Genomic DNA, 24,513 nt, shown 5'->3' on the forward strand with positions numbered 1-24,513 from the left:
ATATCCTTTTACCTTTTTGTCTGTTGCTCTCTTCTGTTTTACCCAAAGGCAACCCTTGCACTGCAACATCTTTAGAAAAATCCTTCAGGATATGAAAGGAAGAAATGGAAGGCTAAGTAAAGTTTACGATTTATTACTTATCAAGTACCATTTACTAGCTATGTGACTACTGTATTCTGGGAGGCAGGAATGCGTGCTTTGTATACCAGCACCACCACAACACTTAGGTACATTGAAGCTGCTCAAGGATTTGTTGAATGAGTGAGTAGTGAGCTGTCAGACAAGTGAGTGAATGTGTCCATGAACAAGCAAGCAACTGCGGCCCTGAAGTTCAGACTCAAATCCCAATTTGCCACTTCTAGCCAAGCAAGTTATGCAGCATCTCAACTGCTACAGATAAATGTGAAAATCTAATTCACAGTGAGTCCCAAGGAGTACATAAAGATGGCCAATGGATGGCAACATCCCAAATTAACCACAGCATTCTTTGTCACTGGCTCATAATGTGATCTCAGGAGGCTTCTCTATATAGGTGACACCTACTGAACAAAATAGCTTTCTGTTCACATTTGTTAATTCTAGACTTCATCTATAAGATTCTCTTCAGTGCTAAGATACCATGACTTTCCTAAGTACTAGATTCATTCAACATTGCTATTCACCCGCCTTAGATGCACCTTTTCTTTTTTTTCTGCTATATCAGAAATGGGAAAAGAGAAAATCATAAAAAGAAACTGATCCAGGCTATCAGCTGATAACGGGTATCAACTTTCTAAAAATAGTCAGTGAGATTAATAATACAGTAAAATGCATCTGGGAAATTAATATGAAGAACTCCTACAAATCATTAAGAAAAAGCACAGCACATAATATGTAATTCACAAAAAAAAATGTAAATGACCATATACATGAAATATACATGAAAATTCTGCTTTACTACTAATAAGAGAAATAGAAAATAAAACATCGAGATGTCATTTTTATATGTCAAATGGCAAAGATTCCTTGTTTACTTTTTAACGGTCCGTATTGGTAAAGATAGGGGGAAATAATTCCACTCATGACCTTGCTGGAGAGAATATATATAAACATTTGTAACAGTTAACACATAGCTCTTTATTACATCAGGTACTGTATTCAGCACTTTACATATGATAAAAATGAAGCAAAAAGAGGTTAACTTGCCTAAGGTCAAACAGCTAGTAAAGAATCAAACCCAGTGCAGAGAACACGTGTTGGAACAGTCTTTCTGGAGGCAATTCACAACATTTCAAAAAGTGTGCATATCCTTTGATCTAATAATTTTACATCTAGAAATTAATTGTAAGGAAATGACCCAGGATATTCATCAGAATGCTTATCACCTGGTTGTTTATATTATCAAAAATTGGAGGAAAAAACCTTAATGTCAAATGACAGAAATATGAACAAATAAACTATGGTACATACATACACTGAAATTCTATGAACCCATTAAAGGTTTTTAGAAAAATATCCTTAATACTACTTAGTTATAAATAAATAAATAAATAAATTTATTATTAAATATATATTAAATACATTTATAAATATATTTATCAATAAATATATTATATGTTTATTATTAAATATATATATATACACATATACATGTGTATATATATATAATTTCATAATATACACACAAAGTAAAAGAACTCAAAATGTTAACAGTTGCCGGTTTTAAGTTCTTCTTTTTGTGTTTTCTACAATAAAATTTTTTAAGTTTTTATTTTCTTTCTACACATGAGTAGCCCCAAATAGGAAAAGGGACATCTTATCTTATGGTAGCAAGGAAAAATATGTATGAACAGGAGCAGACATAAATGTGAGCATATCAGGCACAAACACCTTTAGTTTTCTCATTAGAAAAGTAAATCCACACTATAATCTTAACACTCATTTATGAAACAAAAACATTATGTAAAGAGATTGCAGCTTGTGTTTATGGTAAAATGCTAATGAACTAAGTTTGCTTTGCAGGCATACTTTACATTAAACAAATCTACACAAAATAAGCTGAGCCCATATTAAATGTAATGGAATCCTGCCTGATTGTCTTCATGACAAATGTCACCCATTTATCCTCAATTCTATGTTAATAGTGTATCTGTACATCTGGGAAATTATTTACATAATGAAATTTAAATAGCATTCATCATTAAATAAGGCCTGCAAAACAAGAAACAAAAAACACCAACCCAAAAGTTAGGAATTTACTCAGGAACCAAGTGTGGCCCATAATCACATTTTTACTGTGATTTTTTTACAAAGTTGACCATAGTTTTGATTTCGTTCTTAGTTTACCAGCTTCAATTTTCAAAATATTACATTGTGAAACTCTCTTCTTTATAAACTTGTCAAATTGGACCAAGTTTTTTTTTGTTTTAAAGATTTTTTGGGGGAATTGGGGAAGGGGAACAGACAAGTTGCTGTCCTTTTGTTCTTCAGTCTAGTTGTGGAGGACATCGCTTCACTGGCCCACGTTGGTATTATCATTGCGCTCTTCCTGGCTGAGGTAGTTGCTCGCCGGCCATTGGACAGCCGCTCACAGTGGCTCACGGCAGCTCACACCGGCTGCCAGCCACTCACGGTAGCTCACCGCAGCCCACTGCAGCTCCACTGCAGCCTACACCATTGCCGGCGACTCACAGCAGCCCAGTTCCAGGTCGAGCTGTTGTTCACCATCTTAGCTGTAGAGGGCAGCATCACTGGCCCATGTGGGATCTGAACCAGCAGCCCTGCTGCTCAGAGCTTGCACTCCCAAGCCAAGTGTTAACCAACAAGCCACTCGGCTGGCCCCCCAAAACATTATATTTATCACAAAATAATTTTAGCATTATAAATAAAAAGTTTAAGGGCCGGCCGAGTGGAGTGATGGTTAAAAACTGGCTTGGGACGCCAGAGGGCCCCGGTTCGAATCCCACATATGAGGGCCAGTGACACTGCCCTCTACAGCTAAGATGCTGAACAACAGCTCAACCTGGAGCTGGGCTGCCGTGAGTTGCCGGCGATGGAGTAGACTGCAGCCCCTGTGGCAGTGGGTTGCCATGGGCTACCATGTGTGGCCAGCAGCCAGCATGAGCGGCCAGAAGCCGCAGTGAGCGGCCGTCCAGAAGCTGGCGACTGATGTGCCTCGCCCAGGAAAAGCACAATGATGGTGCCAACTTGGGCCAGTGGAGCAACGTCCTCCACAACTAGACTGAAGAACAAAAAAACAACAGCAACTTGTCTGTTCCCCTCCCCCCAATTCCCCAATTAAAAAAAAATAATAATAAATAAAAAGTTTAAGATGAGAGTGTCCTGTTTTTGTTTATTAAAGACCCCTCAAAAAGACCTCACAGTCATTTGTATGATGTATAATCACACATTACTTCTTTTTTGTAAGTATGTTGCTACTATTCCTTTTAATTTTACATAATTCTTTGGTTTAGAATACCTTTTCCTTAGATAACAGCAGAGCTTTTTTCAGTTACACTATTTCTCTCAGTGGTTATTATCTTAACTAGTGGGTGTTTCCTATTTTATAGAAAGCTTTCTCATTAATGTCTCAAGCACTATCGAGTCATAATTGTACCATATGTAAAACATTTCTCCTACTAAGCGAAATTTAAACAAAAACAAGACCTGTTGCTGGGCCAACCGAGTGGCTCAATTGGTTAAGAGTGTGAGCTCTGAGCAACAGGGTCGCCGGTTAGATTCCCACATGGGCCAGTGAGCTGCACCTGAGCTGAGCTGCCGCTGAGCTGGTGAGAGCACATGCTCTTAGCAGCAAGGTTGCCAGTTCAACTCCCACATGGGATGGTGGACTTAAACCCCCTGCAACTAGATTGAAAGCAGCGACTGGACTTAGAGCTGAGCTTGCACCTTCCACAACTAAGATTGAAGGACGACTTGGAGCTGAGGGGTCCTGGAAAAACACAATGTTCCCCTTCCCCAATTCCCCAATAAAAATTAAAAAAAAAAAAAGACCTGTTGCTAAATCAAACATAATTTAATAACACATTATTTGATAACACTAAAAATTTTAACATGATCATAACTAAGAATTCTTTTGCTTACACTTTCTGACATGGTGGGATTTTCTAATGGATGCTGGTGATAATTTCTAGCAGAAGTTAAGTCTGATGAGCCTAATAAAACAAAGAAATCAATTTTAGTGATTTTCAAATCAGAATCTTACATTTAGAAACTATACAGGCATGATTCAAGAACTATAAACTATATATCAATGCAAGACCTAAATTGGAAGCCACTTTAAATGCAAAAAACTTAAGAAAATGAAAGGTTTTACAACTTTTTGGAAAATATGGGTCAGTATTGACAATCAAGTGAGATAAGTATAAAATGTTTTAAAATATATCATTACACTGTTTGGATTTGAACAAACTAGGGTTGAATCACTTACCACGAATAAAATAGGTACATGATATAAAAAGCGTGATTTAACAGCAGGCCTACTGATATGCTGTACCCAAAATAAGCAACATTATAAAAGCATTTTTTGGTTTTGTACATATATTCATCAATTTGATCCTTACAATTACCGGTGAATTGGGTAAAGCATATGTTATCTTCATGTCTACTGAGCTCCAGACAGGGTAAGTGAATTTGAACATGGATGCCATCAAATGACAGACGTTGTGCTTTTCTACTATGCCAAACTGGATAGCACAATCCAAACAGAAGATGGAGCATTTGGTAAAAAGCCCTAGTAGTGAAAATTAAGCTCATCATACAAGCTGTGTGTCAATCACAGATCTGAACAAGAACAGTGTACAAAAATTACACAAAGAAAAAACAAAATAAGAAATGTTAAAGTTTCATTCATTCCTTCCATTCAATACTATTCGATGTAGACTGTGCCTGGCCATTTTCCCAGGGAAAAAGGTCAGTTTTCAAACCCCTGTACTAACTAGAAATATCTTACATTTGTGAATTTAAACATTAAAAATCCTCTAAATTATGAAACACAAAAAAAGAAATGAAAATAAAGACTAAAGATGTACAAAAATGAAAGCTGGTTGAAAAACTATTTAGAATCACATACCACGTAACGTTCCATTCAAGCTAGTCCCCGTTCTAACAGGAAGACGTTTATTTGCAGACAACGCTGGAGGAACACAGGACAACTCATCTTTCAACAAAGCCAAATTATCTCCCTGATTTGGAGAAACTACCTCACGAAGCCTCTTCGCTGGTATGTTAACTGTTGTTTTCTTTTCCGGCATAAACTCAGAGTCTTTCATATTATTGATAACAAAACTAGTCCCACCGTTCTGGATAGAAGAACTTTCTTCTGGGTCCATAAACCTTCAGAACAAAATGTTCACCGCCTTGAGGATTGGGGTCAAAAGAAGAGGGGGGAGTATGATAAAGAAAACGTGAATTTCAAGTGATTTTGAAACATGCAGTCTTCAGCTTTTAAATAAAACATTGGATAAACAGACAAAGTTAGAAATTTTAATTTTGGAATTTAATCCAGCATGGAGACTAGAACACCATTTTTACCCAGTTTTCCTACTCAGTCTATTAATGCATCATGTCAACGAATCTGAAAATGGGGATGAGAAGAGAATGGCCGCATGAGCAATAATAACCATAACAGTGCATCCCCCAACCCGAGAGTGGGCAGTGCAAAACCAAACAGAAATGGAGGCGGAGTTAAGATTTGTTCAGAAGAGAGTGTCAAGCAGCTAAAACCGAAATGCTATTTTTTAAAAATCAGCCACATAAGAAGCTTAATACCTTTGCTCAGCCTAAGAGTCTTACACAGCCCTCCAGATGCAACCACGGGACACCTAAATTCACCCCGCCGTGTCTCCAGAACGCCCGGCAACCGCGCAAGCACAGGTCTGACAACAGCTTCAGTTGCCCGCGGGTTAACACCCACTTCTCTGTAAGCCCGCCCTTGATATACAACACGCATGCGCGCCAAGAAAATTGTCCTAATCATCCAACCAGAAAGTTAAATGCTTTCTGGTGCTCCTCCATCCCTTTCCGTGTGGAAACAAACTCCTAACATAAAAGGCTTAAAACAGGTGTGAATCTTTTACATTGCCCCACAAGACTTAAATATTGAATAAAACTTGAGGGACTCATCGAAGACGTGCAGAGTTCCCGACCTAAACGGTAATACCACTCGCATTTATTAGGGACTGTTTTACAGTGTAGCTCCTGGAGACCGTTAGGGACGCGAATTAAGTAAATTAGTCTTACAAAACGTTTCGGCAGATTCGGGTGATTATTGACAAGGAAGTCAGCTATAGAAAGTGTTGTCTAAAGAAACAATCACAAAAATTAATTCTCAAGGGATTTTAGAATTATACGATAATATCGACCTTCTCCTCTAGAGTACCCCGCGTTATAACGAATCGGCGTCGAAGGGCGTAAGGGCTATTTGACATCGCTGTTCCCACGTGTTCTCTTCCATGCAGCCGCTGCGGCACACTGCGTGACCCCGGCCCTCCGCCCCCGGACTCGACTGGCAGCGCAGCCCCTCCAGCCTCATACTGTTGTTGGAAGCGAGAGCCTGTGCTTAAGTATGATCTCTTTTCTCTGCCCTCAGAATCCCGGGTTCCCGGGCGGGGGGGCGGCAGGCTACGCTCCGAAAAGGTGGCTGGTCTCTGAATGAGGCCGCCATATATACGTGGGGCTGTGGGGGGCTGCGGATCTTGGCAGTGCGTCACCCATCCCCAGAGCGGTTTTCGGACCTCGCGATCGTGTCACTGGGCCAAGGGTCGTAATTTGAGGCACACCCAAACTGAGTTGGATGAGTAGGGGTCTTGTTCTGCACTGTCAGGCACCCACGCTTTGACCTTGAGCTAACAGGCAGGAGACCCTCCTTTAACTGAAAAATCCTCTCTAGACGCAATGTCAGCAAGGTCAAGTAACCCTTAATCTGATCTGCTAATTTTCTAGGACGCACTACTTAGACGTTTCCCTTTACACATTACTAGAGGCTTTAAAAAAGATTAATCAAAGCAAAAAAACGTAATCGGATGTAAAAGCTAAATAACAAATTTTATTTATTTTTACATCTCAGCTGCCTGTTTTCATAGAAGAAATCCTAGAATTAAAAGTGACCTTAAGGTCTCAGCTTTGGAGAATCTTTTAATTATTCTTTACAATTATTTATTTGTTATATTTCCCTCTTCATTGCCGGGCTCTTCGGTAGTACCTGCTTGTTCACAATTGGTTTTATAATGTAGGTGAATTAACAGAATGACAACGTCAGAGCTGTAAGAGACTTTTGAGATTATTTAACTACTATTTTCTAGGTGTAACTTACATGTGAAAGAAAAAGTAACCTTTCCCCTCTAGTCTCGAAGGTGTGAGCATAGGCAGCAGTCATTTGGACGACTTGAATAAATGACTTGATCTGGGGCCTCCAACCCTTTTAATATGTATCAGAGCTGGGGTTGAAACCCAAGTAGTCTTACTCCCATTTTGTCCAGTGCTCACAGGATCATCCTTCAGGCCTGGAAGCCAGCCTTTAAACCCAAAAGCAATATGCAGCAATCTTCCAAAAGTATTTTTTGCTCTGATTAATAATTAATTGGCAGTTAATCAGACATAACTTATTAAACATAATGCAAATAACCTAAAGTAAAGAGACATGTAGTATAGAGTCCTATTGTATCAACGAAGCAAGTTACTTCAGATCAGATTAAACATCTGACCTATTAAATACGACACTGATAGCCCCAGAACAAAAAAATGTGGCTCACAAGATTGTTTTATTTCTTTTTTATTGTTACTGTTTTACTGTTAATATTTTTATTTGCTTTCTCTTCCCCACTATATATACATATATAGATACACTCTTTTTGCTGAACCATTTGCAAGTTAAGTTGCAGGCATCATGACCTTTAACCTTAATTTCTTCAGCATGTATCTCCTTAAGAACAATCTATTACATAGCCAGGATAAGATTATCAACCTAAAATATAACATATTCAGATTTCTCCAATTATACCAAAAATGTGTTTTTTTTAATTCAAAAAAGTTTCTTTTTTGATTCAGGTTCACACAGTGTTTAGCTGTCTAATGACTCTTTAGTCTCCTAAGGAGAACAACCCTCTACACTTTTTCTTTATGTCTTTTTTTTTTTAAGACCAGTCTAGTCTTACAAACCATCCCATAATGTGGATTTTCCTAATTATTCCCTCATCAGAGTCAGATCAAACATTTTCAGCAAGAATACCACATAGGTGATGCTGTGTCTGTTTTTGATGCTATGTATAATCATTGGTTAAGGTGGTGACTGTCAGATCCTTCCACTATGAAAGGACAGTTTTCCTTTTATAATAAGTAACCTGTGGAGATGCCTTGAGACCATGGACATATTCTGTTTTCCAACAACCAGTCAATTCATGATCCTTGCCTGAAATCACAAGATTACCAGTCATGCAGGTACTAGGTTAGTGATAGAGGCCCAGGAAATCAGAAGAATCATTTGCTATAAACTAAATATGAACAGAATTAATAATTTGACTCTAGACCTGGTATAAAGCTGCAAATGATTCTAAAAAAGAAATGGAGGACATCTCCATCACAGCCTGGATAGTCTGTTAATTTTAATATTTAGAAATTTCTGGGAATTGTTTGTCCTTCTGTGATATTCACCCGAACATACATACTACCTGGAAAGTTAGGGATTTTTATATATATATATATATATATATATATATATATATATATACACACATATATATATATAATAACATATGCATCACAGCCTGGATAGTCTGTTAATTTTAATATTTAGAAATTTCTGGGAATTGTTTGTCCTTCTGTGATATTCACCCGAACATACATACTACCTGGAAAGTTAGGGATTTTTATATATATATATATATATATATATATATATATATATATATACACACATACATATATAATAACATATGCTAAGATTTGTAACCTCAGAATAGATTGAGGAAACTATCACTTATTGAAAACAAAGAGGCGTTCCCCCCCTTATTGAGGTATAAATGACATACATTATGTTAGTTTCAGGTGTACAACATAATGATTCATATTTCTATATGTAGCAAAATGATCACAATAAATATGAGGCTTTTTACAAAATGATTTAACCAACAAAAGTTTAGATTTCATCAAATAGACTATTAAAGGGGCCTCCACAGTCATTATATTCCCCTCATTTTTCAGATAAGAAATCAGGCCTCACTGGAGACATTGAAGCAAACGTTGGACAACTACTTTTTCAGAACAGAAAGGAAACTCATGCATCAGAAAAGGTTTGAGCTGGATGACTGATAAGATCTACTTTTACTCTTAAGTTCTCTGGTTTTATGGTGTATTTTGTTTGGCACAAAAATAACTTAGCACTGCTGTGATCATTCCTAAGACCTAAGCCAGGGGTTCCAGAACTCTTTACCCCTTCCATCCATCTCATGGTTTCAGAGATAGAAGGTAACCCCTGATTGGATGTTTGCCTCTACAATAATTACGTGCTGTAATATCTGGAAACTAAGACCCAATAAAAGGGCAACCACATTGGTGCTACCTGTTCTCTCTATCAGGTGGTTTGCTTGGCAGTTGGAGTTTGTCAGCATAATTTATGGTTAAATAACTGCAAAATAGAATGCCAAAAAGACTTAGAAGACACCAAACTAGCAAGTAAATTTGCAAATCATTTATTCAATCAATCATCTTCAATATTCTCTAGGAACAGTTGCCTACAATTAAGTCTACTGTAATCTTGATACAGGCATACCTCAGAGATATTGCAGGTTCGGTTCCAGACTACTGCAATAAAGTGAGTCGTGATCTTTTTTTGCTGGTGGAGGAGCTTGTCTCCAATTGGTAAAAAAAAAAAAAAAGAAAAGAAAATCACATCTGTGAAGCACAATAAAACAGTGTGCAATAAAATGAGGTACACCTGTATTGGTAACTACAGAAAAGAACTTTAGAGATTTAGGCAGACTTAAGAAAATTGCTGTTAGGTCTTGAGTTACAGGTCTGGCAAGATATTTGAAAAAATAACTTATAATTGAATGATTCTAGAGAAAAGCAAACCATAATGTTAACATAGTGGTCTTGGAGTAGAATTATTTCTCTTGTTTTCCAAATTCTCAAGAAATAGATATTACTTTTATAACATGATAAACTTTATTTCATTTTAAGGAGACATATACTATAAGGACTATATGTTAAAAGACAATACCAGGAAAATAATTTTAAATAAAGAAAATTCATACCAACAGCATTGGGGCACTCCTCATCTATGTCTTGTCAAATAACAACTATCATTTGTCACTGTGAGCTGTATACTAAGGGGCAAGTGGGCTAGAATCAGCACAGTGTTAACCAGTCTCTGAAACTCACAGAACATTTCAAGATTTCATACTTCCTGCCTCCAACCTCTGGTTGAAAAAGTTCTTATATATGAATTTTAACCTGTCATCTGCAAGTTAGGGACAGTTTTATTTTCTCCTTTACAGAATCTGAATGTTTTTTATTTCCTTTTCTTGCCTTACTGCACTGGGTAGAACTTCCGGCAGTGTGCTGAGTAACAGTAGTAACAGCAGACACCTTACCTTGCTCATCATCACAGGGGAAAGTATTTAGTCTTTCATCATTAACTGCAGTGTAGGGTTTTTTTGTAGAGGCTCATCATCAAGTTGAAGAAGTTCCCCTCTTCCTAGTTTTCAGAGTTTTTATCATGACAGGGTGTTGAATTTGTCAAATGTTTTTTCTGCCATCAATTGATACGATCATTTTTTTTAGTCTATTAATAAGGTGGATTACACTGACTGACTTTCAAATATCAAATGAGCCTTGCATCTCTAGAATAAACCCCACTTAGTCAAGGTGTATAATTCTTTTTATATTGCTGTATTATGTTAGCTATTACAATATTTTGTTAAGGATATATATGCCTGTTTTTTGAGGAATATTTCTCTGTAGTTTTCTTTTATGAACTGTCTTTGGTTTTGATTGATATTAGTATAAAACTAAATTCATGAATAAGTGGTTAGATTTATGTATATAAAGCTGTTTGTAGTCCTTTTATCCTTTTGATGTCTGCAGGGTCTATGGTGGTACACTATTTCATTCCTGATATGATAATATGTGACTTTTTTTCTTTGTCAGCTTTGGTAGAGGTGGGTTAAAAATCTCTTCAAAGAACTAGCTGAACCAACTTTATTGATTTGTCTATTGCTTCAGTTTTATTGATTTCTGCTGTGTATTATTTCCTTCCTTCTACATGCTTTGGGTTTTATTTCGCTCTCTTTCTAGGTGCCTGAGGTGGAAGCTTAGGTTGTTGATCTAATATAAGAGGTTTCTTTTCTAATGTATGAATTTAGTGCTATAAATTTTCTTGGCAGTGATTTAGCTCTGTTAACAAACTTTGGTATATTTTCAGTTTAATTCAGTTCAATAAATTTTTTTACTGAGACTTCTCCTTTGACCTATGGATTATTTAGAAGTGTATTATTTATTTTCCAAATGTTTGAACATTTTCCTGTTTTCTGTTACTCATTTCTAGTTTGATTTCACTGTGGTCAGAGAACTCAGTATGATTTCAGTTCTTTTAAATTTGTTGAGGCTAGTTTTATGACCCAGGATATTGCTTCCATGGGCACTTGATAAAAATGTGTTTTCTATGGTATTGGGTCAAATGTTCTAAAAGTATAGATGGTATCCTGTTGGTTGATGGTGTTGAGTTTTTCTATATCTTTGCTAATTTTCTGTCTAGTTGTATTATCAGTTGTTGAGAGGATGTTGAAGTCTCAAACTATAATTGCAGATGTCTCTTTCTCCTTTCAGTTCTATCAGTTTTCCCTACATATTTTGCAGCTCTGTTTGGTACATACACATTTAGAATTGCTATGTCTTAATGGATTGAGCCTCAGTGTCCCTTTCTGTCTCTGGTAATTTCCTTTACTCTGAAGTCTACTTTGTCTGATATTAATATATCCACTATTTTCTTCTGATAACGTTTGCATACCTTTTTCCATCCTTTTGTTTTCAGCCTGCCTATAGCATATTTAAATTGAGTTTCTCACAGGCAGCATATGCTTGGTCATGTTTTTCATATGCTTGGTCATGTTTTTTAATCCACTCTGCCAATCTCTATGTTTTAATCGATTATTTAGATCATTTACATTTAATTATCTACTACAGCTTAATTTTGCTATTTTATTTATTTTTTAGGATTTTATTAGGGAATTGTGGAAGGGGAACATTGTGTTTATCCAGGACCCATCAAATCCAAGCCAAGTTGTTGTCCTTCAGTCTTAGCTGTGGAGGGCTCAAGCTCAGCTCCAAGTCCAGTCACTGCTTTTAGTCTAGTTGTGGATGGCACAGCCCACCATCCCATGCGGGAGTCCAGCCAGCAACCTTGTTGTTAGGAGCATGTGCTCACCAGCTCAGCAGCAGCTTAGCTCGGGCGCAGCTCACTGGCTCATGTGGGAATCGAACCGGCAATCCTGTTGCTCAGAGCTCGCGCTCTAACCAACTGAGCTGAGCCACTTAGCTGGCCCCTGCTATTTTATTTTTTGTTTTCTGTTTGTTCTCTGTGGTTTTTTTTTCCTTTTTTTCTTGCCTTTGTGGATTATTTCAATATTTTTTAGAATTCCATTTTGATATTTTTATAGTGTTTTTGAGTGTATCTTCTTACCTATCTTTTTAGTGGTCACTCTAGGTATTACTTGATATGTACATAGTTTATCATAATAATGGGGTCAACACATTACAGTTTCAGGGAAGTATAGGAACCTTACCTCCCTTTAGTTTCCCATTTATACCTTTAGAACCACATTATTCAGCTTTATAATTTTTGCTTTAACTGTCAAACTTAGGGCCGGCCGAGTGGCTCAGTTGGTTAAGAGCTCACTCAAGAGTTTGAGCTCTGAGCAACAGCGGTTCGAGTCCAGCCCGAGCTGAGCAGCCGNGAGCAACAGCGGTTCGAGTCCAGCCCGAGCTGAGCAGCCGCTGAGCTGCCAACAGGTAGCAGGATGGCTCAGCTAAAAAAAAAAAAAAAAAAAGCTGTCAAACTTAATTTAGAAAACTCAAGAAAAGGAAAGTGTATTGTACTTACTCATATTTTTTATTACTGTGTTTTTCCTCTTCCATGATGTTCCAAGTCTGCTTTTATCATTTCCTTTCTGTTTAGAACTTTAAATGTTTTTTTAGGGTAGCTCTGCTGTCAATAAATTCTCTTAGTTTTTCTTCATTTGAGAATGTCAATTTCCCCTTCATTCCTGAAGGATATTTTTGCTAGATACAGGTTTCTGAGTTGGCTGTTGAGAAATCTGCTGTAATCTTAGTTTTTCCCCTATAGGTAAGATGTCATTTTTCTCTCGTTGCTTTTAAAATTTTTGTCTTTAGTTTTTAGATGTTTATTGAATATAATATCTGCCAATTAATTACAATAGCAACTGCTAAGATCCCAAACTATAAATAAGTTTGAAGTTGATATTCAAAGATGACACAATAATTAGGTTTGGATTTCTATGCAGTTCAGTAGTTGCAGGGTAGGGAATCAGTGTTTCATGACTTAAATGAGCTAAGGAGAGCTATAAATGGATAGTATCTTACCTGGAGCACATACCTGATGAACGTCAACAGCAACATCTGAAAAATTGTGACCTTCAGTTAATTCTTGGTCTTTTCCACATAGTTTATATGGTATAATACGTGTGTGTGTGTGTGTGTGTGTGTGTGTGTGTGTGTGTGTAGTACATACAGAGAGATAGGGAGAGAAAGATTAAAAACTGTGAAATAAAATAGGATAAAGAGCATTGTTGTTAACTTTTTAGGTGTTTATGGAACACTAAATTGCCTGAATGTTGAGCTAACATAAGACCTCTACTACATTGTTTATAGCAGATATAGAGGAAAGATAGTTTTTATCCTGTAACTACTAAACCAAAGATTCTCAGAAGTATAGACAATTATACTTTTTATTAATCATTACTTCAAAAAAAAAACTATGGGCTATACATCTCGAATGAGACTAGCATAGCAAATAGAAAAGAATTGATACTTTCCTTTACAGATAGAAAAAACGACTTTTTTAAAATGTCAGTAATACTAATTTATAGAATAAGGGGAAAAAAGGAGAAGAATAAATGCAAAAGAGGGGAAGGTGTATATATGGTTGGAAATGCTGGAATGGAATTACCATTGATTATATTTCATTAATCATATGAGAATGTTAATTTTTTTCATGACGGTAGCATACACTTTGCCTTAAACCTGAACTTAGTTTCATCTCCATATGAGCTTCATAAAAATTTCATGCGTTTCAGAGCCACTTTAATAATTGATGAGCCAATAAGAACCATATATATGTATCTCCAGTTTATCTTCATTGCATTGGTTATCAGGAAACTGAGAGCTAAATATCATGCACAGAAATTCTGTTACTCTCATGTCCATGATTAGTATTGCTTATTCTTCCTTTTACATGCTGTTTAATTTCTATTGTAAGTAGCTTTATTTTATACAAATCTTTTATATGAGATGTTCATCCATTTTAGAACTAACCAGGATAGAATAAATAAATAATGTGGTACATTCTTATATCTGGATTGACTGAGCCTGGGCCCTCCATTTAAAGTAAGTGTAAATCCCAGTAATTCAGAAACACTTTTTGACTTCCTTCTGTTCACTTCTCTGTTGCCCCCAGGTTAGATCACAAGTGTCATTTGTTTAGAAGTTTCTGATAAGGTTGTGTGATTACCCTTTTTGAATTGCAGAATGTACAACCCCTGTAACTTCCTCATAGAGAGAGTCTTTTAGAACTCTGAATGTCTTTCATGAGGGTTGTAGATTTATAAATGGAATGTGTTTGTTAACAATTAATAGAACTTTGCATGTACAGAGAGATAGTAAAAGGATCATTAGCACAGGTCAAAGTTATATTAGCAACCAGTGGAATAGTTAAGTATTGATCGGAAGACAACAGAAATCTCTTGGTTGCCCTTAAAACCCTACTAGGGAGAGGGCTTTAACTAGTGGCTTGTTGTAAGGTAGCAGAGCAAACTGTCTTAAAACTGGAGATTTAGAGAGACAGGGTCTTTGCCTCCCATAGCTAACATTAAAATATTTAATTCTAAACTTTATGGTTCTTTGTTGTCATTAATAATATGGGAGATTGGGAGAGTGACATACACAATTAGAAATTTATAAAATATGAACAGTAATTTCAGGTAGACTTATTTTAGTTCTATTTCATAAATTTTTCTTGTTTTGATTACCTAACTCTTCAGCTAGCCTACTGAAAACATCTGTTTACAAGATTGACAAACTTTTTTTTTAATTTTTAAATCAGGTGACTAATAAACGTACCATAAGAATATGGCTGCACAAATGCCAGAATCTGATCAGATAAAACAGGTAAGGTATTATAATTAAGGAAAAAACATTTTGCAAAATTTTTAAGACACTACTGTATGCAACCATGTCAATCGGTGACCTCACAAAACAATTGTTTATATTTCATTTCCAAAATGGATATTAAATGATGTAAAGCATATTTATTTTTCAGATAATTTGACAGATAATCCAGAAAAATAAATATTTAATGAAAAAATTTCACTATATTCTGTAGATTATATTATATAGATATTATACCCATTTAAGTTAGCAAAAGAACCTTCGATTTCATGTATTACAGGATCTTTTGCCTAAATAAAAAAAAATCAATAAATAAAGTTTGAAAACATTTTTGTTTTAAAAACCAGATATTAAAGAACTTTCTAATTTGTTTGTAGTTTAAGGAATTTCTTGGAACCTACAATAAACTTACAGAAACCTGCTTTTTGGACTGTGTTAAAGACTTCACAACAAGAGAAGTAAAACCTGAAGAGGTATGAAAAGTGTCACCCACTAAAAGTTCTCTAAGCTTGTCATAAACAATTTAAATGGGATCCCCTAAGCATTTTGTTTGCTCCTAGTTATTACAGGAATTTGGGCTACCTTTAATGTTCCATTGGTTGGAGGAACTGAAGCAGCCAAGAACCCATAACATTGAGTTTAATGATGTCAAATTGAATGTGACAGTCACATTGAACCAAGGCAGACTTTTTTAGAGATGATGCCTGGGGCTTGCTGAGTTATTGTTTCATTGCAAAGGTTCTTACTAATTAGCTTTCAGTCAAGATGGCCTGGCTAGAGAAACTTGACATGGCTTTCATATCTGACCCTGAAAACTCAGGGTAATTTTGGAAAAAGCAAAGCTTGAATTTGGTAGCTCATTTTGCATAGGTGTACTCTGAAAACCCAATCCTTCTGGTTGTCACAACTTTCAATATCCTCATCAAAACATTTATATATTGGCTCAAAGTGACATAACTTCTTCCAGTGGAAGATACTGATAAACATTCATGCCAAGAGTTTAACATATAACCAGCAATGAATAAGGACTTGTTAAATAAATGGCAAAGTTTGATAGCTGCTAAGTATAATATTCTTGGTAAAAGATTGAGAATTAAGTTAATGTTAAGAATGGAGTTTCTCATTAAAAAGTAACAAACTTGCTACTGGGCGTACATTATAACAATCAGAATAAGGGGATGGGAATGTGGGCTTTCGAGTAATGTTAAAACATACCTGCTGAAAATCTAGTCCAAATGTTAGCGGTTTACCTACTATTGTTCTTAGTGCCTACAAACTCATAGGCATTCAATTTGTATTAATTATTGTATTAACAATTGAAAGCTATGGTCACTTGGTACTCAATAATAGCATTTAATTCTCTGATATATTCGAAGAAAAGTACCCACTGGTCTTTTAGAATGCATGCACTTTTTAAAATTAAGATTTTTTTTGTGTGTGTTGCATCTTTGATCGTCTCTTGTTTTATTTCTAGAATACCTGTTCAGAGCATTGCTTACAGAAATATTTGAAAATGACACAAAGAATATCCATGAGATTTCAGGAATATCATATTCAGCAGAATGAAGCCCTGGCAGCCAAAGCAGGACTCCTTGGCCAACCACGATAGAGAAGTCCTGATGGATAAACTTGCCATGAGAGATTGCCAACAGCTATTGCACTGGAAATGAGGATTCATGTGCTAGAATCTCCTGAATGCAGTAGCCACCACGTTACACCATCTGTCATGACTGTTTGGCAAATGGAAGAAACAAAATTGCTGTTTACCAGGAATGATCAAAATAGAAGGTCTTATTGTTCAATGAAAATAGTAAGATGCAACATTTGTTGAGGCCTTAAGATTCAGCAGCCTAGTCATTTGATTAGAAAAATAAACCATTGTTTCTTCAATTGTGACTGTTAATTTTAAAGCAAAATATATGTTCAATCATGTATTAGAAAAAAATTTTTATTACTAAAAGTAAAATAAATGGAAGTATCACTGAGCAGTTGTTTATACTATATAGTATCATAGTATTCTGACTGGACTGTGGAGACGTTGAAATTTTTTTCAATCAGGATCATCCTCCAAGTATTCCTGTTCATTCATGTCTGCCTCAAATTGCTGGTAAATACATAAAATAGTTACTTGCTAATCATATCATGCACGATCCTTTTCTTGCCTCCCTTTTTGTGTCAGGGTAGGCATTACACATTCTTATTCTAGCTACATTTTCATATATCTTCTGGAAACAACCCAGCTGAGACTAATTTGGGACTGTTTAAGAGTAGACTATTTGCTCTAGTGGAGTCTGTGTTGTTTTGTGTTTTGTTCAAAAGCTGACATGAATGATTCTGAGTCAGGCCAACAATACACAGTGTATTCTCAGCTGTGACATGTGATCAGTGTAATAAAAAGTCAACCAAAGTTAAAGTAGTGTCTTATGGCTAAATGAATCCTAAAATAAATCCAAGCATTTTTCAGGAAATTCTAATTGATGCAGAGTCAAACCAAGCAGTTTGGTAAATGTAAGTAGAATAATACCTATCAATCAATCAGCTTACAAGTGGATTTCATTTGATACCAATCTAAACTTGTACTTAAGAGAACACTAATCAGTCTATATGTTTAAATTTACATATAGTGTAAAACAAAGTGATTTCTATGTTTTGTCCTATTAATGGAAAGTAGAAGTGTTCTGCTTTGATAATTTACTGCTTTCTATGTTACATCTAATTTTTAAGCCATTAGGTCATTTAATTAACAATACTATTTAACTTAAAGGCCTCTGTAGACATCACAGTCAATCACTGTGGTATCTTTGAAAGTACAAAGACCAACAAAATATTAACAATGCTATCTTTAAAAATGAACTGTTGAAATATATACATTCTATCCAGAAAGTATGTCATTTATTGTATGTATGATTCTCTAAGGAAAGACTTTTTCCTTGGAACAGAATAAGTAGTTTTACAAACAGACAAACATACACACATACAAATATTGAACTGAGGTGCTCACTATGTCCCAATGTGAAAAATAAAAGTTTTTAATTCAAGGCTTTCCAAAAAAAAAAAAAAAAAAAGAACTGTTGACACATGTATAATATTCAACAAAATATACAATTCATTATAGTCAAAGCAACATGAATTGGCTTGTTTCATCTTAAGGCAAGAAAAACAACCAAAACTTCAGAGATTTTACTCATTTAAAACTTTAGGCCATTCACACACAAACTTAGCTATTTCTATGTAATCAAGCCCAACATGGTCATTTATTATGTTCATGTCCCAAAAATAATGAAATATTTGCTCACCTGGCAAATAAGGGGAATTTTGTGTAATAGCATCTCAAACACCTTGGGAGGGAGTGTGTGTTTAAAAACCTTCAGCAGTTCCTGTGGTTGCCCACACATTAAAAGGGCATTGCTGAGATGTTCAATCCCCATTCTGTGCTCTCCTGAAACATTGATAAATTTAAAGCAAAGTTTTAAAGTTCTACAAATAACCAAAAAAGCACCAAGCATTAAAACTTAAAAAGCATATCAAGCAAGTCTCATAAAGAGTATAAATGTCAGGGGAAATGTTGAGCTGCCAATTAGATTCACTGTGGTCAAGTTGAAATATAAATTACATTATGACCGAAATGACAGTAAGTGCACTCTGATTGTTCAAAAGTTTTCTTTGGAAATGTCCGTGTTCTGCAATTTGGGCGTGCAGGAGGGATGGGTACTGAGTTCTTTTTAAAGGTGGCGTTCTGTTATTGCCATGAGGTAGTTTATCCTTACATGTGTGGTTGATGAAACATTATATATGAAACATCTTTTGGTCTAGTGAAATGACACTGTTTAAAAATAGATTCTATTGTCAGAGTTGAAACAAAATGTACTGTAACAAGAATTACAGATCCAGGGGAGGAAAATAAGAGATTTATAAACTTTGATTTCTAAGTAAAGTTTTAAAATGAATTTTAGGATGAATGGCTGTAAAGTAACTAAGAATGAAAATTTGTGAAGAGATGTTAGTCATAGAATTTCTGTTTAAGCTAGAACATGGAATCACGGAGTTTCACTCCTCTGAGGCAAAGCTTAGTGAAATTAAGGTTTCAAAGCTAATTAATGCCAGAATTAGTAACAGAACCTAATTTTCTGAACCTTGAGACTACATTGTGCTGCCTCTCTCCAGGTGTTATGTAATAACAAGTTGAAATTTTGATATAGTTAATATAACTAGGTAGGAAATAAAATAGATTTCTCTACAGTTAAATATATTATTAGATTCGAATGAACTGAAATTTTCCATTTGTTGGTTGAAATACATGGTCGTATGAAGAGAAAAGGGAATGATGGACAGAAAAAACTGCTTCCCAAAGGTTTGTATTAAGCTGAAACTAAAAAACTATGAGAAAGACATAACTTAGATACATAGACAAAGCAAGCCTTGTCAATATTATGTAGGTTTTAAGACAAGGTTTTGTGTCTATAGATGCCTAATTTTGTTTTCAACCTAAGAAATTTTCATTGCTGGTTTTTAGTAACTTTTCTTAGGCATTTAAAAAAGCTATTTATTACGTGAAATATTTCACTAAAAGGTTTATTTTAAACCCAAAGTTATAGACTTATGGAAATGATACATTAAGTCAAAATACTTTGTACTGGGTGTTAAAGAAAAAGATATAATGCCTGCTCTCAACCTGATAAAACTAACGTGACCCAAAAACAATAATTTTATCGATTAAGTCAACCAACCAATAAATTCAATCAAATCAGCTAATCAAAAATTTCAATCAAAATGATTGGCTCTATGGTCCCAATATAAACATAACCACAGGTGAGATGGCTACAGAACTATATTACCTGACAACAAAGTAATGACATTTGGTGGTGGCAGCAGAGAGGACTAGAAAATTAAAAAAGGTTAACGAAAATTGGGTGAAAATTTATTGCATTAGAATGCTGGTTCTCAATGTTGCATTTATACTGTAATAACCTAGGGAGGTTTAAAAAATACTGATGCTTGAGTCCCACCCCCAGAGATTATGATTTAATTGGTTTGGGTTCAGCGGGAATTCACAGAATAAGCAACCAAGATTGAGAACTGCATTAGAAGTAAAATATAGACTTACATACCCTTAAAGAGCTAATTAATCAATTTAGGGGTTCACAGAAATAATGATCCCCTTTGAGGGAAAAGTTTAAAAACACAAGTTTGCAATTTTTGTTTTAATCATTCTCAATATCTATCATAGTGATTTCTAAGTCTTAACTACATGATAGTTCTTATAGTGAATAAAAATAAAATAATTGTTACTTTTTTCTTTTAATATTCAGAATTTTCCTCTCCATATTTATACTATCCCAATTCAATAAATGTTAAAACTAAAAAGATACTATTTTAATTGCCCTTATATCCAAGGAGTATCCATATCTAAAGATTAATCCAGATTTTATGAGGCCCTGAGTTTATATAATTCGGGGTCCCCTATTTAAGAAAAAGAATATAAAATTATGAATGCAAAATTGGTAGGGCCCCTCCCAGCACCTTCAAATTGGCCTGTGCAAATAAAGGTCCTTAACGCTTATACTTCATTACTTTGTGTAAAATCACTCCTGTTTATAGCACTTAAGTCAGTTATAACTATTCATTTTGCCATTAATATTTAACATATTTTAGTCCATTTATAAGACTACCTAAAAGATTAATACCGAAAATGCTAAAATTTCAAATTATGATTAATCATTATGAGCAATGATTTTGAATGGCTGCAATATTTTTTTTTATTTCTCAAAACCTTTATCTTGGTTTTAAACCCCTGAATAAAGTAAAAATTGGGGGATTGCTATGCGTTGTCCAGGATCTTGACGTCCTCTTTGTTTTTATAAATCCTGGAGGACGCTACCCTCTTAAATGCAGGCTGAAAACAAAATCTTCTCAAAAATGACAATAAGAAGCAAAAACAGGTACAGATACTATGATATGCAAGGGAATTTGCAACGCTTAAAAAAAGATACATAAATGGGTGTAATGCTCATTTATCCAGCAACATCATTTACCCCATAAGAAGCCTCAAACAAAAATTTTTCCTTTCCAGGGTTTAACACCAGAATAAAAACATGATTATTATACACAATATTTATACAATACTGGTTCTCTACCATCATTTTACCTGGCAATATTGTGAAGTTTTCTCAGATTTATCTGGAATTCGGTGAGGGGAAATTATAATTAAAATACAGTGCAAAGACAGCGACCATTAAGTGCAAAGACAGTATAAGAATGGTCATTCATAATGATTTTATCATCAAAAAAAGTACTTATTTTATTAAGGATACTCTAAGAAGGCAGGACAAGTTGTAAACGTTTTGATTCATACAAGCAGTCATTTGGAAACTTTATTTACTTAGAATTTTACCTGACAATTAATGAGGTATTCTTGTATTTGGCTTGGCTTCTCCATCTGCCCACTTCCAAGATTGCAATATAAACTGGCCTCTATAACCATTGGAGCTGGACAGAGTGACAGAGTGAAAATGCTAGGACGCTTTCTCTTTAAACTGAAGCAAGTTGGTTAACACATCTAGCTAGTTAAGTTATTTGACATACAAATACCAATCCATAAATATTCTTGAGCATAAATTTCCATAAATAACTGCTTACAAAAGAATGTTTATGTTCTTACCTCTCGATAACCAAAGCTCTCCCATTTGTACCTCTTGCAGAAAAAGTTCTTGCAATTTTTCATTCATTTTTGGATCCCACAACTAAAAAGATTCACAAAATATTTAACAGTGAATAGTAAGTGTAAGGGATTTGGTTACTGATCAAAATTATTTAATGTTTATTTGAAAAAGCACATCTTGAACCTAGTGTCTCAATCCAAAGCATGGTAAATACAGTTGTTCTTTACAAAATTTAAATCAAGTTCTTAAAATGGAGTTACAATTTCAGGCAATAAAAAAATACACAATATAGCCAAGTTAGGTTGAGATGCTTGTAATCAACTCTCATCCATATTTTACTCAGCTAAGTACACATACCAGAAATCCTACTGTAATTAACTAGAACAAAGGTAGCTTTGTATGTTGCAAAACTATTTTCTTGCCTGGGGTATTAACGCGGCTTATTGATTTGGCAAAGAGCCTGGTGAGAGGATGGCAGGGCAGCTGGTGTTCAGAGGGCTGCTGTTTGCTGCAGCCTGGCTCATGCAGGTGACCAGGGTCACAGGATGCCCGGGGCTGGTCTTGAAAGGTGGAGTGAGCAACCCCTAGCCCAAAGTATTAACTCCCCTACCAGTCACTTCAGCTTCAGTATGTTACATCTGGAGGATTTTTGTGTTTGTTTTCCCAAGAATTCTTTTTTTTAAATGGAATGAACCTGGGGATGGGGTCATATTCTAAGCTTTTCTCAGCAAACATGCTAATGATCAGTAATAACCACAGGTTTCATTCAATAGATATTTAGTGAGCATTAGCAAGGGCAGGCCACGCTAGAAGAGTCAGAAGGGGCAGGTGGGCAGGTGACCAAGACCCTTGTGCCCATCCCCAAGGAACCCAGAATTTAACCAAGGGAAAGGACAAGTATGCATAAGATCAGTAACATATTAACAATGAAGCCCAGTGTCCTCTAGGGCTAATGTATAGAGACAGTACATGTGGCTGGGGAGTCAGGGAAAGTTTCTCAGAAAAGATAGCATTTGAGATGTGGAGAAGTTCAGTGAAAGTCTGATGGAGAACGAATACAAGCAATGCAAAATCTCAGGGAAACAAATCAAGTGATCTTTATTTAGTTGGATTATGAGATGGTGAATGTAGCACCAATGATAATTACCAACTACTGCAGGCCAGCTATGGACCAGAAACTTTACACATATGATTTCCAATCCTTAGGAAAATAAAGCTATCCATATAGAAGGCACCCATGGAAGGCCATGGTGCCAAGCTAAGAGGGTTGGTCTTCCATCTGCAGAGCAGTTTCGAAGGAATTTGCTCTGACAGTGTAAGAGAGACAGGCAGACAAGCTAGGAAATTAGTACAAGAGCCTGGGTAAAGGTGATAAAAGCCTGAAGTAATGTGGAAGCAATGGAAATAGAAAGGGAACAGGGTATGAGATAGGGCACAGAGAAATAAGAACTGGGGACTGATTGTGGAGGATGAGGTTGACATTTAAGCAAGAAGAGTCAGGGTCACGGCAGGGGGACAAGTGATACCAACAGCATCATCAGAAAACCGGAAGAGGGGCAGTGGCCAGGGATGAGACAATGAATCTACTTCTGAACACACTAAGATGAGGTGCCAATGAAGCATGTAGGCCACAGTCTGGAAAGCAGATGAAATTCAGGACCCTGGGTCCAGAGCAATACATCTGAGATCACTCGTGGAGAAGGGAAGGAAGGAACGTCCAGGGAGATGAGGGCACAGTGTAGACTCTGAGGGCAGTGTTTCACAAAGAAGCAGCTGAAGAAGCTGTTAAAACTGTAGTTTCTTGGGCTCCACCCAGTCCTACTGAATCGATCTCTAGGAGCAGGGCCCAGGAATCTGCATTTTAACCAGCTCCTCAGGTGATTCTTATAACTGCTAAAGTCTGAGAATCACTGCCCCCATAGCCCCTGGTCTACCTCTGACTTCCTAAATCAGAACTTCCGGTGCTCACGTCAAATCATCTATATTTTAACAAACACCCCAGGTAAATCTAATACAGATGGTCCATGAACCATACTTAGGAAAACAGAAAAGACCTGAGGGTGAGTGGGAAGACAGATCCTAGAAGGAGTAGAAAGATACATCTCTCTGTGCCTTACTTTACTCATCTATAAAATTAGAAGAATAGGGCCAGCCGAGTGGCGGGTTGGTTAAGAGTTGGCTTGGGATGCCAGCTCTGAGCAGCAGGGCCCCGGTTTGGATCCCACATGAGGGCCAGTGACGCTGTGCCTTCTATAGCTAAGATGGTGAACAACAGCTCAACCTGGAGCTGGGCTGCCATGAGTCGCCGGGAGTGGCATAGGCGGCAGTAGGGCTGGCCGGCAGCGGGTGTGAGCTTTTGTGAGCTGCCATGAGCTGCTGTGAGCGGCCGTCCAATGGCCTGTGAACAACTGCCTCACCCGGGAACAGCGCAATGATAATACCAACATGGGCCAGTGAA

At 36.2% G+C, this 24,513-nt stretch overlaps 3 protein-coding genes across 8 annotated transcripts in view; 1 reads left to right on the plus strand and 2 right to left on the minus strand.

Moving 5' to 3' along the window:
* The window catches only part of KIAA0586 (KIAA0586 ortholog), a 93,834-nt gene extending 87,946 nt beyond the window's left edge, over positions 1–5,888 (minus strand). For all 3 annotated transcript variants that reach the window (XM_019644743.1, XM_019644751.1, XM_019644732.1), the window contains exons 1-4: positions 5,791–5,888; positions 5,069–5,354; positions 4,081–4,151; positions 13–82 (exon numbers count right to left, since the gene is read on the minus strand). In XM_019644743.1, coding sequence (XP_019500288.1) covers positions 13–82; positions 4,081–4,151; positions 5,069–5,327 — 400 coding nt within the window. In that variant the 5' untranslated portion in view covers positions 5,328–5,354; positions 5,791–5,888. The remainder of the gene's footprint in view (positions 1–12; positions 83–4,080; positions 4,152–5,068; positions 5,355–5,790) is intronic.
* Positions 5,889–6,419: 531 nt separating this feature from the next.
* Positions 6,420–17,381, plus strand: TIMM9 (translocase of inner mitochondrial membrane 9). Of its 2 annotated transcripts, XM_019644777.1 has the most exons (5): positions 6,420–6,560; positions 9,196–9,284; positions 15,332–15,396; positions 15,774–15,869; positions 16,871–17,381. In XM_019644777.1, exons 3-5 carry the CDS (start codon positions 15,358–15,360, stop codon positions 17,003–17,005), a joined length of 270 nt encoding a protein of 89 aa, XP_019500322.1. In that variant the 5' UTR covers positions 6,420–6,560; positions 9,196–9,284; positions 15,332–15,357; the 3' UTR covers positions 17,006–17,381. The 2 variants fall into 2 exon arrangements, with proteins under 2 accessions (XP_019500322.1, XP_019500332.1); XM_019644787.1 differs by lacking the exons at positions 6,420–6,560; positions 9,196–9,284 and adding an exon at positions 13,995–14,616 and having other exon boundaries at positions 16,871–17,379.
* Positions 17,382–17,446: 65 nt separating this feature from the next.
* TOMM20L (translocase of outer mitochondrial membrane 20 like) overlaps positions 17,447–24,513 on the minus strand; it is a 16,513-nt gene continuing 9,446 nt past the window's right edge. The window contains exons 3-5 of one of the 3 annotated variants that reach the window (XM_019644762.1): positions 22,055–22,136; positions 18,693–18,835; positions 17,447–17,500 (exon numbers count right to left, since the gene is read on the minus strand). In XM_019644762.1, the coding sequence (XP_019500307.1) occupies positions 17,447–17,500; positions 18,693–18,835; positions 22,055–22,136 (279 nt within the window). Of the gene's footprint in view, positions 17,501–17,634; positions 18,836–21,787; positions 21,883–22,054; positions 22,137–24,513 lie in introns of those variants that run through there. The other 2 variants (XM_019644758.1, XR_002124317.1) reach the window with 2 other exon arrangements.

The sequence above is a fragment of the Hipposideros armiger genome, unplaced genomic scaffold (assembly GCF_001890085.2).
Source record: "Hipposideros armiger isolate ML-2016 unplaced genomic scaffold, ASM189008v1 scaffold_5, whole genome shotgun sequence".
In the NCBI taxonomy this organism is placed as follows: domain Eukaryota; kingdom Metazoa; phylum Chordata; class Mammalia; order Chiroptera; family Hipposideridae; genus Hipposideros; species Hipposideros armiger.